Genomic DNA, 16,119 nt, shown 5'->3' on the forward strand with positions numbered 1-16,119 from the left:
CAAATGGCTGCACCAGTGATTAATAAGATGTGAGGGGGTGCATTCATATGCCTACATGTATTTGTCATTCATTTTTCATTTATATTTTATATTTGGAATTAATTTTGATCACATTTTAGAGATCTTTTTACACTTTGACATTAAAGATTCTTTTTCTGTTGATTGGGTTTAAAAAAAGAGTAATTTTACATGTACCTCATCATTTATCCCTATGTATATTTGTTCTGTAGGGATTAAGTGATGTTTTATTGAGATTATTTTTGCATGTATCTATAAATATATTATTCAAATAGTTTATAGGCCTATATTATTCTGGCTTTTATTTAATCATGATCAAAGGAATTAGTCTATTCTTTATCTATATGTTTATTTGTGTCTTTGATAATACACTCTGTTGCTTTGTAGCACAGCAATCCTCATATGAAAAGTCTAGTTGTGATCACTGTTGATTGCATGCAGTTTCTGCAGGTGTCAGTATGACTGTGTAGCCGGTAGGAGGGACTTGATGCTCCAACTTCTCATTTTGTGTCTGTGTGCTCTCCAGCCAGTCGTCCTGGTCCTGCTTGGAGAGAGACGACGGCATCAGCAGCAACAGCACGGCATTCCGGGGAAACACCATGCATCTTATGCTGAAAAGACGACTGGAGCCTAACATCATTTCGCTTTCTTATTTTTGATTTCCGTATATTTTTGTTTCTCCTTTTTTAGCCAATTTCTGACGCGCAAGGACACTACAGCATCCATCCACGGCAGACACGCTCACATAGAGCCCCCTCTGTGCAGACGCACCACCATCCTCCTCTTTCCTTCCTTCCTTCCTTCCTCCCACTCTCCTCCTCTCCTCTCTCCTGTTCTGTTCTAACCCAGAGGACATCGGGACCTCTTCTCCCCCCCGTTTGCCCGGAGACATGGATCTATGGTTTCATTCGATCCGGATTTGCTGGTGGAGGGTTTTGTTTCTGATGAGTGTTTTCCAGGACTATCTGAGCTCCATGCTGGACTGCCCGCCGACCTGCAGCTGCTCTCAAACAGAGATCTATTGCAATAAGTCCGACAACGGCAGGTTTTTCCCTTTACTCGCCCTGCAAGATACTGGGAGCAATGGGACCAGTGTTGACATAGCAGAGTTATTCAAAAACATCACTTCTATGTAAGTAAATGCGGATTATGTCGTGCGGTTATTTTTTTTTTTTTTTTTGAATCGTTAATTGAACATATCCTCAGTGAGGTGTCTGTGCTTTCAGGGTGTCTGTTGCTTTCTTTGCACTGATCTGACTTCTTGGCTGATTATCCCTTATTTTGAGACTTTTTGCACTTCAGTCAGTCTTTTAAGTGCCATTTTATGATAATACCATCTATGATTCTATGGTAATCGGTCTTGCATGGAGCATATAGATAAATGCGCTTTTCTGTCTACCCATGCACAAATAAGACAAATCCCTTGCAACCTTTTCAGACGTGACGACAGACTCCTTCATCTTGAACCTTGTTGTAGTGAATGTCGTTAGTGTGTTTAGTTAGTGTGTGTGTGTGTGTGTGTGTGTGTGTGTGTGTGTGTCCTCATAAAGTTGCTCCTCCGCAGCGGCTCCGCAGGCCCATACACGGCCAAATGACAGTTGGGATGTTGCGGCGAGAGAACCTCTGTTCTCCGTCCTGTGGTCAGCTACTGCTCCGACAGATTGGGCTACATGAAACAGAAAGAAATGGTGCAGTAAGGTCAACCAGTTCCCTTTCAGCTCGCATCCTCTGAGACCGATGCGACCCGACCGAAACTTTATTATGTTCCGATGATGCGGGTGGGGGTCTAGAGGAAGTGGGGTGTTAAACCCCCCCCCCTCCCAAAGAGATGGACATGCAGGATGCTTGGGTTTCAGAGGATTCATAAAGGGTTTGCTTAAGACAGAGGAGCTATGACGGCAGGCTCTAGAACCCCCCCCCCTTTTACCCACACACCCCCATAAGTAGGCTACATTTTCATTCTGCATTCCTCTGTCTCTCTCTCTCTCTGTCTCTCTCTCTCTCTCTCTCTTTCTCTCTCTATTTCTCTCTCTCTGTCTCTCTCTCTCTCTCTCTCTCTCTCTCTCTCTCTCTCTCTCTCTCTCTCTCTCTCTCTCTCTCTGTCTCTCTCTCTCTCTCTCTCTCTCTCTCTCTCTCTCTCTCTCTCTCTCTCTCTCTCTCTTTCTCTCTCTGTCTCTCTCTCTCTGGCATCGATCCTTCCTGCCAACATCAAAGCTTTCTTTCTTGAAAAGTCAGGAAAAAAGCAGAGCTCGGGCCTTAAAATAAGACCTCTGGTGTCGATGAGGCTGATTTGCATATAAAGTAAACATCTCCCGTGCACGCACTGGAATTCCCCGCACGGCTTCCTCCGCCTCATCTCACGCCACACAGGACCCCCCCCCCCCCCCCACACATCAGTTTTAGTATCCCTGTTACCCTTTATCCGTTTGAGGCAGACAACAACTTATTTTGTGACATGGTTCATCGCTTTCCTGGGCCACTAGAGGGTAGCCTGGTACCCTTTATACACTGGGAACCAAGTGCTCCTTAACACTGGAGTCATTTACGTGACTGTTTTATCAGAGAGAGTGTTTAGTCACACCAGGCGCCAGTTTACAGCTAAGCAGCATTAAAAGCAAAGGATGGTAAAGAGATGAAGGGCCAGAGATCACAGCACTGTCACACTACCAGTGATTAGTGTGACCCTAGAGTGAACCTCGGATATAGATTTCCTCTTTGTAAAACCTCCTGTCATTTATCTCTTATCTCTATTGGGATCAACAGTAGAATACATTACTTGCTGGATTTTCATTGTGAAATGCCCAATTTCACTTTATAATAAGCACAAAGCCACACATTGATTGCTTTTTTGCCTTTGAGAAACCCTAATGCAATTGACCCAGGACTAATTGTGCATTTCATGGCCCCTCTGCCAAGCAGGCCGCTTGTTTTCTTGCTGCTTAGCATGAGCAGCAACCTCCACCCAGCACCACCAGCCGCTCTATGACAGCTTATCAGACGCAATAGCTCCCAATGACACATTGGTTTACACATATCCGATAGGAATTGATACATTCACATCCCACAGAGATTTGTATATGTTGTGTATAATCTCATAATCAACTATACATGTGCAGTTATGTGTGTGGTAATTATAGTTAAAAGCATACATATTATACACAGTTAATTATGTGGCTTAAAAGAATAGCACACTATCACTTACAACATATTTCTAAATATATATTGTGCTAATGAAAACATATAAATGAAGTGTGATTAATAATAGTAGCTAATGGCTTGTGTGGCCAGAAAACATACTCTTTAAAAATAATAGCCTGTAACCATAGTAATACAGAGCAGTCAGTTATCGAGGACACATGCAGCACAAATTGTCCTCGGCCCTCTCTCTTTGTAAGGTGTTAGATGCATGGGTTTTGCTAACGAGAGGTCTATTTCACTCATCACAAGGGAAACAAGAAGAGATGGGGACAATTTATGGAGATGGAAAACTAGAGTGAGGGCTCTGAGCAGCAAGTGTGGGATGATTGGCCAGCCAAACAAAACTGCCAAGTCCAGATAATAGTTTTCCAGTTCTCTCACATTAGAGATTCATCACAAGAGGCATCACTGTTCAGAGTGGATAAGATAAGGCCTTGCTGTGATACTTGAAGAAAAGAACGGTTTTCTGAGAGCAGCTGAAGCGTTTGACAGGTTTGTGTAAGTGCAGCTCTGACTGCAGGTGCTCCTTTCTTTGCAGCAACCAATCAGCGTTTCCACCTCTGGTGATGATGTTTGGCCTCATTTTGTTTTCCCTTTCTTTTTGTAACCTTTGAGAGCATATTTGTAAGGAGAAGCTAAAACATCAGACCAATCTGTACAAGTCATTACTGTGGTGGCTCCTTCTAAATGTCTCCAACATAGATTAAATAAAATCACCCCTCTGTCCTCCTCATCTCCTCTGCTCTTAAGTACATCCTTCCATTCAACTCCTACAATAGTAATAATCAATCTTAAACTGTGCTTTTAGAAGGTAATATAACAATAAAACGGCCATATAATGTAATATCACCATAATGATTCTACACTTGTCTGTACTTAAACTAAAATGGAAAGATGGAATTTTATTTATCTTTCAGGATATCAAGCCACCATCTTTAACCAAAACTTAAATACAATCTAAATTTTACAAATAATTACAAGGTTCCACGTGCTGTCCTTAAAATATGCAGATTTTAGTTAGAAGTAGTTAGAAGTTAGCAGTGTACAATTGTGTGTTCCACTTATCTCCACATCTGGCAAAAAAAATGAGGGAAAGCACAAGTTAATTTTTTATGTCCCACAATTTCCCAGTAAACTTGCACTACTTTTAGTAAAATTATAGCACTTGCACCAAAATTACTGTACTATAATGCCTGTCACCTTATAGGGATTTATATACAAGACCCCCCCCCACCAGATATCTCTTAAAACATATAAAACACTACTTTGAATAATAATTAGTGTCTGATATAATTCCACAGGACAGGTTATGTTGTGAAAAAGAGCAAAAGAAACAAATCAAAGCTGTCACATCCATCCACTGCTTTACCGGCTGCATGCCAGTTACTGCTGTTGCTTTCTTAAAAAGTTGTTTGGGAAGTTTTTTCTCTCTTTTTTTCTTTTTCAAATTTTAAAACAGCTCAGCTCCGCTTGAAACTATCGATCTGTGAACACCTTCAAATACACATTTTATATGAAACCTGCCAGCTAGCTGATGCTGCCAGAGAAACCTGTTTAAAACAGGAATGTTTCCAAGGTCTGCTTATCGGTGACTTGTGTGGGCTGCAAGTGTCCCCTGGTTCAGACGCTGAGCATAACTATATTACATAAATTCAATGTTTTCTCTACCTCTCAAAACTCCTGTGCAGCACACATAAGTGTGTGACTGTGGCCAATAGCAACTTCAAATCCAAATATCTGCTCTATAATTCTTGCATAAGTATTCTGAATGGGAATTGACAAGTTAACTTTTATAGAATGTAACTGAAATTGACGTCGGAAGTGTGGTATTCCCTGTTAAACTGAGAGTATTTGCTAAAGTGCTAGAGTACTAGTTCACCACACAATGAAGAAGATCTTTTGTACATATGGATCATGTATTTATAGGGATGCTCCAACAATGTGGTATTTCATTTCCATAAAGGTGGGGACAAAAAAAATGGTTGAACTTGAAGCAGCGCAGGCAGAGTCCCTAGTAATTGGTTAAGCTACAAAAATGCTGCAACCTATTTTCCCTATAATGCAGCTCCATATTGGGAGGCCTCCTCCTGCTATGTATTTACAGCGTCACTCGCCTCCGGAACCCTGTGACAGGGTTTTGTTCTGCCCCCTAATCTGGGATGTTAGATTGATGTACAGAATGGTGTGCTCCCTCCATCCACAAGAACTCAGACACTTTGATTCTGCCTGAAACACTCCTACCTTCATTGCCTCACTGCTAGCATATATACAGTATTTATTTCCCCACCTCCTCCCTCCTGCTCTTTATCCATATCTTTGTCTTTGTTCTCTGCTCAGCTGTGTGGAGTTTTGATGTCTGGGTTTCTGATGCCCACCTGACCTGTATCTGTTTGTCGTCTTGATTTATTTTTCTTTGTCACCTTGAAATCTCTCTCTGTCGTTTCCATTTTATTGAGTTTATTTATTATTTTTTTTGCTCTTTATGGGTGAGATGTTTTCACAAGGCTGCTGGGGTTTCTTTGTGTGATCTGCAGTTCTGGGTGTGTTATTTTCATTTGAAGGCACAAATACATTATACCTAAACCTCACTTACCCTCTGTTAGCTGCTCATGAGGAACGTAGCTCAAAGCTTTACACCTGTCTGACATCAACCTTTAATATCTGCTTCATATCTAAGCACATATCAATCAAAAATCACACTCTGTAATGTTCTAATGCAACACTGCTGCACCGTTACTCTGTATTTGAGAGGAATTCTTTGGAAACTGGTTAATGCATTGCTGTTTGAACAGGGCTTGGTAAAATAAGATAAGATAAGATAATCTTTTTTTAGTGCCACAGCAGGGAAATTTGCAGTGTTACAACAGCAAAGGGAATAGTGCAATAACAAAAGTACCCATAAAAAAGTAAGTAAAAAAGCAGTAAAAAGAAAAATAAGTAGACAGACTGAATGTCGAATTCACAGTATTGCACATAAGAAACATGTTTTCCATCATGGGGCATACCAGGACAGAGCTGGCCTTCTTAACCAGTCTGTTAAGTCTCTTCCTGTTAGCAGCCGAGCTGCTGCCCCAGCTGACCACTCCGTAGAAGATGGCTGATGCCACCACATAGTCAAAAGAGGTCCTCAGGAGTGCCCCCTGCTCTCTAAAAGATCTGAGTCTCCTTAGCAGATAGAGTCTGCTTTGTCCTTTCTCATACAGTGCATTTGTGTTGTCCATCAAGTCCAGTTTATTATTTAGGTGAACACCCAGGTACTAGTTGTGCGTGAAGTCTGCAGTGTACGTAGAGGGTGAAAAGGTAGGGTGACAGAACTGTTCCCTGCGGGGGCCCCGTGCTGCAGACAACCATGTCGGACTCACAGTTCTGGATCCTTCCATACTGAGATTGGTTGGTGATTTAGTCCAGGATCAATCCTGTGAGGTGTTGGTCCACCTCTGTGCATTCCAACTTGTACTTAAGAAGCATGGGCTGTGAAGGCACTGGAGAAATTAGAAACCATGATTCTCACAGTGCTCCCAGCCTTTTCCAGATGAGAGAGAGATCTATATAGGAGGTAGATGACAGCGTCATCCACACCAATGCCAGGTTGATAGATGAACTCTAGAGGGTCCATTGATGGACCAGCCTCTCCAGGGTCAACACTTTCTCATTCATAACTCGCAAAAATCACCCTTTAGCATCCTGTATGGGACGCACCAAGCATAGCAGCAGCTCGACCGCAGCACTATAAGATGGCGTAGTATTAAGAGCAACAACGGTAGCGAGTAGTATGAAAGACCGAAAATTCACGTAAGGAGGTTGGTTGAAGTGGTGGATGGATCAAACAACACAGCTTGAGCTTGTCCTGCGTGTCACTGAAACGTACCACCCACGATCTTTTCCTAAACCTTACTGTCCCGTTCTTGTGCCGCATGTCAATTAAACATACATTTTCTAACCCCACCCACAATCTTTGTAAAGTCAAGTGGTTTTACCTTGCAAGTTGAAAATTACGCCTAATTGGTCCCGACCCAGAGCGTCAAAAAGTAACGCCAAGAGTCCTGACCAAGTGCGTCGAAAAATGATGCCAAAAAGGAAGCCCCACTGCGTCTGACTGAGACGCTAAAGGAGACTTGTTGTGAGAATGTGTTACCAGGGTCTTCATCAGGTGGTGTCAGTGCCACCGGCCTCTAGCTGGGGAGGTCCTGGCATGCAGAATCTTTGGCACTGGTACTACGCAGCAGGAAGTTTTTCACAGCTGTGATTTGTCGTGAGTGACAGATTGAGGCATACTGGAGGTTGTGGGTGAGGTGATAGGGCATTGGACAGGAAATGCAGTGGATGTGCAGGGTAGTGTTCCATTTTTCTTACGTGAGCACTGATACGATACCAGAGTACTACGAAGCGAGATTTGGCATTAACAAGGTAACTTCAGGTTCAACCCAGGGTTTTCTGTACCACGACGGTGGATCACTTGTTACCGGGTTAAATCGCCGTGGTAACTTATGCTGAACACCTAACCTGTTCAGGAGCAGGTTATGTTGGAGATTAGAGATCAACCGGTGTAAAAGCACCGCCTACTGACCAATCAATGCTCGATTGATAACGGCGTCACCGTTCTTAGAAGATCAGGCGGAGCTCGGTGGAGAGAGAGAGAGAGAGAGAGAGAGAGAGAGAGATGGGTATTTTTATGAAATATATAGATTTTAATGGGAGGGAATTACATTACATACATTACATAGGCTATCGGCATCTTGAACCGTGTGTGTCTCACGATCGCTTCCACTTCCAGGGTTGCAACTGAAATAATAGGCTAAAGCAACGACAGTTTATGGAAAGGACACGTGTAATTATAGTCAGATCTTGGTCCTGACTGATGGGGAAGTGATATTAATAAGTGTTGTGATTTACGCATTTACAGCGTCGGCTATTTTTCTGCCAGCTTTCCTTCCTGTTTTAGGAAGCAGCGACTGTATTGCGTTTTGCCTGTAAAACCGTGTCTGTGTTCTTCATATTTATGTAGAATTATAATTTGTTGTTCTTATGTAAAATATGCGGCTCTGGTAGATGTTTGTGATTGGTCGTGCTGTGCAAACACCGCCTCTTTTATGTGAACGTGCGCGCCGCTGGATTGGGAATCTGTCTGTCTGTCTGTCTGTCTGTCTGTAAACTAACCCTGGGTTGATTGAACTAGCTGTTAAACACCGTCGTGACACAGGTTATGCAGGACCGCGGTTGTTAGGTTAGGTGAAGCCAGGGAACTAAATAAATCCAGGACATGTTGATCTGGATTCATAGTACAGGCCTCTGAGGTCTGGTACTGATACCAAAACAATACTTTTTTTAAACCTCATTTTGAGAAATACAAATGTTTTTCTCCAACCTTGTTTAAATTTTGTATCATTTAACAAAAAAGTCAAACTTCTTAAATGGCTAGTGTCAAACACAAGCAGTCGTACAAAGAGTTTACTTGAATAAAATAGTCTCAAACTGGAAAAATTTAGATTTGAATCAGAAAATATCTGAACAAAGAATAAATAAATGAGATTTTAATTTTGACCAGACATAACTTTTGGTATTATTATGACGGTTTTCCATACTCACAAAATTTGAATTGACACACTTTGTCTATACAAAAGACCTATTGAGGTTTGACAACCAGCCTTACATTTTTTTTTTTTTTTTTTTTTAAGATTATTTTTTGGGCTTTTCCACCTTTAATTTGACAGGACAGCTAAGTGAGAAAGGAGAGAGAGAGAGAGGGGGAAGACATGCAGGAAATCGTCACAGGTCGGATTCTAACCCTGGATCTCTGCGTCGAGGCATAAACCTCTCAGTATATGTGCGCCTGCTCTACCCACTGAACCAACCCGGCCACCACCAGCCTTACATTTTAGTCTTTAGAAGTTGCAAAGAATGGTTTTGTAAGAAGCAGGTGGATGCTAGATTTAATGGCATCATAATTTGCTACCTCAATTTACTAAAATTAAATGGGCTCTACTCTAAATACTGAAAAAAAACAACAGTGGGCTGGGATTGCCTCCACACGGCTCTCACAGACCTTTTCCACAATACGTGAAATACCAACGTTTTTTCCATGGTTACATGCACGCTTGGCCTTATCGGCTATCAAAACAAAGAACAAAGCTTGGTATACAACACACAGAGGGAGAGTGACTTCATTTTCAGCTCAGGATGCCAATACTCCACTATATCTTTACATAGCAAATATTTGTTTGCTGCTATATTAATATTCTGAATGTCAAGTACATCCCCTTTAATTAATTAAAATGAATAATACCTTGGAAATGCAATAGGACTTTTTTTTATGGCTAACGACCAATCAAACAACTTCTGAGTAGGGCTTGGTAACTGAAGTTCTCAAATGTTAAAGGGCATCTAAACACTGGCAGACACACAAGAACTCTGGCTCAATAAAATTGTCATAAACTGGCAAAATTATTAGAATGAATAAACAACATTAGTTCTGGCCAGGCATTTGATGGCAACTTTTAGTACAGTACCAGTTTTCGATTCTCTGTACTAAACACATTTCATCTGAAAAACTAAAACAATGAGGTTGGATATGCAGCCCCAATTTTATGCCTTAATAATTTTCAAAGATTTTGGTAAGAAATAGCAGAGTACATGATTAGATAGTGTGTTTGTGGCAATCTGCTTATGACTACAGTATTTAAAAAATGTCTTCAGTAGCTGCAGTATTTGCTAATGTGAAGAGATGCAACAAGGAGGAATTTTTTTATGTCTGCCATTGTAGTTTCATTAGAGAGCTATTCAGATTCATTCATTAATTATTGGCTTGTCTCAGGCTATTAAACTACTTTGAAATGAGATGCTTTTCTTATTGGTTTCAGTTGATCTTGACAACCTTTAAAACCCTCATTGCGTCTCCTGTCCCATCGTCCCCTGTCGTTTAACCACCCAGGACGGAGTAGCTAACACACGTCCTGTGTTGGTCCTCACCGTACAGACCCCCAGCTTCCGCCGCAGTGCGAGGCTCACCCCAGGCAGTGCACGTCAGGCTCCTCTGTTATAAGCATATCATCAAGTTTTCATGAGCCTGTCTTTGTGGAAAGTAGGTCATGGCTGCCATCTGAGAATTAGGAGGAGAGAGCGACAGTTTCGTTCAGATCTTCTACATGCGGGGGTGCAGTGAGATGTCCCGGCCATGTGACTGACCCAGCTTCTCCCACGCCCCCACCACCTCAACTCCCGCATCCGCAGGCAGTCTTCCCTTAAAAGATGCATACTAATGAAGCCCTTAACAATCAAACGATGCATTGAGGATCGAGGGGTGAGAAATACTGAAGGCTCTGCTGTTTCACCCAGGATTAGAAAAACCCTTTAAAGCCTTGCAGCGGCACTCCAGGGGCTTTCTGTTGACATTTAGTTGAGCTTCTGCTTTTATACAGATTATGAGTCAGTGCCGCTACTGTGGGCAACAGTTTCTCATGTCAAATTTGGGAGATTGAAGGGAGCAGAAAAAATCATGTATCCACCTATTTAAACTGCAATTTGTTCCATGGTGGCATGGAAAAACCGACTGAAAAATGTCCCTTGTGCATAATCCATCAATTTACATCTATTTACATGCATTGCCTTTTGCTGGATTTTTGTATTTCTTATTATGTGCTATGTGATTGCTCACTAGTAAGGAACAATTATCAAGTACCTGCTGCTGTAAGATATCTACTGATGAACAGAAGGCAGGCCGTTATATGTCTAATTAGGTAGCATGAGCTTTACTGAAGGTTTATTACAGTTAATCATGTTTAAACATGATATCTGTAGGCTCAGCGAAGCCACACTGAAAGCAGCATTACAGCGTATTCCTTTTTCTGCATCCTTCTTCATAATGTGTGATGGTGGTGGCTTAGAAACTCTTTTTTTCTCTCTCTCTTGATCTCTTTCTCTCTCCTCTCTGTCGGTCCATCACTCTCACACACACCATTAATTTCATCCACGATAACTTCTTCCCAGGTGAGGATGTGTTTCTGACCTCCATGGTGTCCATCACTGTGTGCCGTCTCCCACCAGACATCACAGACACGAGACCCCACCTTCCTTGTTTCTCTCCCGGGACCCTAATAAAGCTCCTGCTGCCTATTATTCATGTGGGATGTTTTGTGTTCCAAAAAACATCAATCATCATGTATTATCAAGTAGGAGGAGCCACCCCACTGTCCTCCATGTCAGCAATGACTGGCAGAGCTGTGTGAATAATGCAGCTCTCTCAGTTGTCACTGAGCTTCAGCCATGCTCTCCTACATGGTGTGCATGTTGATGGATGCTATTCAACGGCAATCTCTCTTCTTTTTTGTGAAAAAGGAAATGCCTATTTTGAAACAAAAACAAATTGTTCATCTTTGTGCGCCTGCACTCCTGTATCGTGTATGATTGTCTGCATCAAAATCTCTTAACCTAGCTTTACACTAGACTATTATTACTTTTGTTATTCATGTTTCATCAATTTTCAAAGCCATGGCATTTTGGTAAGCTCTGAACTAGAAAAACACACTTTCTTTCAAAACCTGAAAAGTAGTTGCTTTGTGGTGTTTGGCCTTTCTTTGATCGAACAAAGCAACACATTAGCCCCAGTGAGCCGCTGTCCCTCATCCGTCCTTCAGCTTCCCATCTGTACAAATGAGAGAGATCTGTTTGAGGCAATATGTGCGCTGATGTTTAAGCGGTAAACACTCAGAATTAATTAATAGCGCTACAATCATGGCTGTTTAGCTTCGATCCCAGCATTATTAATGGTAAGGATAAGCGGTGAGGACTTAAAGCATCGCAGCACAAACGTACTTTCATATTTCCCAGAAAGCAGAAAGATATACTATATTTTATATATATATGAGCAGCCTCTATTTATTGATTACCTCAGATGCTCTGATATCTGTATTTGCTTGGTTCTGTGGATTATTGGTGCATATTGCACTACATCAAAACATTATGGACCTGGCTGGCAGGCCATTCAGCTATACTCACTGATCATTCTCAGTGAGCCGAGGACTCTCGGTGGCGGTAGTCAAGAGCACCAGGAGGGTTTTTTAGGACCCCGATAGAGCTTTGTGTGGAGGCAGATGAGAACACATTAAAAGTAAATGGTCCACTGGGACTCACCTCTCCTTCCTACTGGCTCCCTGTTGGTGCAATGACCTTGCTACTCCAGTCAGAATATTACAGGCACTCTCCATCTTCCTTCATAGACTAAAAAACTCATCTTTATAAGAAGTACCTGACATCACCCTCTCTTCCTGCTGAGCTGCCTCCTCTAATATGCTCTCTCCTTGAAGTAAAAAAAAAAAATCTCATATTCCATTCCTAAAATTAGGAATTAATACCAAGTCCAGTTGTTCACAAACTTTTTAAAATCCTGGCCCCCCTCCATGCACATACACCCCAAACATATACATGCATCATAAATGTCACATGCATATATGAGCTAATATCTATAATAAATAAAATATGAGCCTATAAAAGGCTACAGCCTACAGCTCTGGATAAATAAAAAAATGTGCTCTCTTATGTTGCTGTGTTGCAGTCCATCTGTGCAGATACATTTTGAACTTACAGTAAGTATTATTATTCGCTTTCTTGCTGAGAGTTCCATGAGAATATTGATATCAATCTTATCACAGTACTCTCGCCAAGAAAGCGAATACTCACATTTCACACACACATTTTCTGATTCTGTTTTTCTAGTTGCTTGAAGTATTTAGTATATTTGCTGTGTATTCCCTTTAAGATGTCTCCTGAGCTTCTTTGGTATCATTGCTGCACTTGACATTTGTTCGCTGCAGTTCCTCTCTCCACGAAAAGCTGTAAGCAAAGTAACTTTAAGTCTGATTGGAGTTCTTTTGGTCAAATCAGGTTCTCAGCTGCAAATGCAAAAATAATTGAAGGGGTGTTGTGGCTCTGAAGTGTGCACTTTATTTGATGAATTTAATGTTTCAGTTAGTCATCTGGAAATTAGTTATTCAGTTGCACATCAAAAATAAAAAGTGGATTGGGAGAGTGAGCATTGCATTGTTGATGAAGCGGAATGGAGACATTGTTGTGGCTGCTGCTATGACTCAGATGTTCTTTAGGGACAAATGAGTTGTGACAGCAGAAGCTTCAACTGTAAGGATGTTTGTCGGAATTGTTTGACCAAATTAGCTATAGCTATAGCCTTTCGCAAAATTGACATTAGGGAGCATATGGCGTTTGCATTGACTGCTGAGATTGTTGTTAAGTAAAAAATGTCCCAGCAAAAGTACCTCATGTATTAACAGCTGATCATAATACATTTTTAGCATTGATTTGCTTTTTTTTAAATTTATTTTGAATAATTATTAATTATTAATATTGATGATAATACAACAAAATACCTTTATATGCACAATTTCCCAATGCTAAATCACTAACAGACAAACTTTTGACAAATGTTGACGTCATACAGCTAAAATCAGGACACAGGCAATTTCAGCAAATTTCATCATCCCATATTTCATGCACTTCATGAAACACAGGTTGGTTTATAATTTATTAATCATGTGAGGTCACCATGGGAGTCAATGTCAACAGAGTCAACAGGGCTAAACAACAACCAGGAGTGCATATATTACTATTGGTAGTTAAGCTAATTTGGTGCTTTAGCTAAATTAGCCTCCATGTGGAAAACTGATATCTGTTCTTTGACAGGACTTTGATGGAGAAACGTCAGTCAGGGGAAATGACTTGCGGTGGCAGCTGTCTACATTTGACACTGTGAACTGTGAAGGCTTCTTGTTTACAGAGGAAACCATCACCTGTCAAGCATCACTAATGTGTTTATTGTTACTGGAAAGATCATCTTGTTCCCCTCTGGTTATTTTAGGGAAGAGACAGTAGGAGTGTCAGTGATTCAATGTTCAGTGCAGTTTTCCATGCTGTTGACGTGCATTCTTTTAGAGCCTTAAAGTTATGTTTCCTAAATAACCACTTTTAACATCTCAGTCTGATATATGTGATTGGATAGATTATGAGACAATGGGCCCCTGGGCCCCCACCCCTAGATAAGAGCAAGACACCCCGATTGATAGACAAAACGACTTCCCTGTTGTAAGTCCTTTTGTGTTACTTCACGGTGGTTTTGGGTCTCTTTGAAGTTGTTTTCTTTCTTTGTAGTTGTTTTGCGTCCCTTTGAAGTCATTTTTTGTCTCTTTGTAGTTTTTTGCATCTCTTTGTAGTTGTTTTGTGTCTCTGTAGTTATTTTTCGTCTCTTTGTAGTCGCTTTGTGTCTCTGTGTAGTTCTTTTGCACCTCTTTGTAGTAATGTTATGTCTCTTTTTAGTTGTTTTACATCTGTTTATAGTCGTTTTGCATCTCTTCCTACTTGTTTTGTGTCTCTTTGCGTTCCTCTAAATCACTTTCCAACAAGAAATGTTAATAGTCACTCATGACAAAGGTTCTGGACCGGGGCCCCCTGACCCTTTGGGCCCCAGGGCCTATGCCCGGTAGGCCCGTTGAATAATCCATACATGTGTATGTAATACACATATAAGCTTATCACCCATGAAATGTTCAGTAGCACTTCAGTAGTAGTAAAACATGCACAGAGATGTGATGGCCAACTGCCAAGGCTTTATGTCTTGAGGTAGACTGACGAGATGTCCTTTGGTTGCCCTGTCTGGCTGGACAGATTCATAGACCGCCATTTTGATAAATTACTGAGTGTGTATGTGTGTAAGACAGAGTGCGTGTTTGTCTGAGAGAAGCAGTTCCTAAATGGAAGCAGGGAGAAAAATAGCAAACAATCAAATATTCAACAACCTTGAGCTATATCTCTCTCCAGTTCCATCTTTCATTCTGGAGGTAATTGCTTGACACTGTAGACTTATGTGAGAACTGTAGTATGTGAGGACTAGATGTTAATGTATTTCACATCTCAGTCAGAAAACAAGAAGGCAAATTTGGGAGGAATTTAACAAGAACCTTCTAAGACTTCCCTTTCTGCTCATGTTTCACTAAATCAAAGAAGGTTTGTGTTTATTGATTTGCCCAGAAAGATAGAATTGTAGAAGTGCAGCTTTTTAGTTCTTGTGTATTGTGTTGTAATGAAAGGATTCTTCTGCCAAACACTGACAGTGTCAACTGCATCTATTCTGTCCACCTTTTTGAAATATTATTAGGACTGCACTAGCACATGTACCAGCCTAAAATGTAACTTCTCAGGATTGTTAAGACAGTTCCAAGTGATCTGGTACCACTGTCGCACACATAAACTAAATGCTTTCTGGTCTGTGAGTTTCCTATGTTTCAAAATGTGAAAGCATTTTGGTGTGAATTTAGATGGTACATTTAGAATTATTGTTCTACGGTTCTGGCATAGATACGATTTAATTTAGAGAAAAAACAAACTCCAAATGTTTTAACCCTTGGTCAACCTAAATTAAAGGAGTAGCTCAACATTTTGGGAAATTAACTTCTTTGCTGTCTTACCAAAAGTTTGATGAGAAGATTGATACAGTACCAGTCTTGATTTTGAACAGTAATATAGCTACCATCAGCAGCTGGTCTGCTTAAAGGTCCAATGGCATGAAAATTTCACTTCATGAGTTTTTTTTAACATTAATATGAGTTACCCCAGCCTGCCTATGGTCCCCCAGTGGCTAGAAATGGTGATAGGTGTAAACCAAACCCTGGGTATCCTGCTCTGCTTTTGAGAAAATGAAAGATCAGATGGGCCGATCTGGAATCTTCCCTTTATGACGTCATAAGGGGAAAGGTTACCTCCCCTTTCTCTGCTTTGCCCGCCCAGAGAATTTGGCCCACCCATGAGAAAGAGAGACATCATGGCTTTCAAACAAGCGAAGCATGGCAGTTGGTCAAGGCCACACCCCCACCCTCCACCTTGCCCCCCCTCTCTCCTCCTCAA

At 41.2% G+C, this 16,119-nt stretch overlaps 1 protein-coding gene across 5 annotated transcripts in view; it reads left to right on the forward strand.

Annotated features, from left to right (window-relative positions):
- The first annotated feature begins 515 nt into the window (after positions 1-515).
- Positions 516-16,119, forward strand: part of ntrk3b (neurotrophic tyrosine kinase, receptor, type 3b) — a 227,127-nt gene continuing 211,523 nt past the window's right edge. For 3 of the 5 annotated variants that reach the window (XM_031309589.2, XM_031309586.2, XM_031309590.2), the window contains exon 1: positions 909-1,150. In XM_031309589.2, coding sequence (XP_031165449.1) covers positions 909-1,150 — 242 coding nt within the window. Of the gene's footprint in view, positions 1,151-16,119 lie in introns of all 5 variants that reach the window. The other 2 variants (XM_031309582.2, XM_031309581.2) reach the window with 2 other exon arrangements.

This window comes from Sander lucioperca, chromosome 3 (genome assembly GCF_008315115.2).
Source record: "Sander lucioperca isolate FBNREF2018 chromosome 3, SLUC_FBN_1.2, whole genome shotgun sequence".
Lineage (NCBI taxonomy): Eukaryota > Metazoa > Chordata > Actinopteri > Perciformes > Percidae > Sander > Sander lucioperca.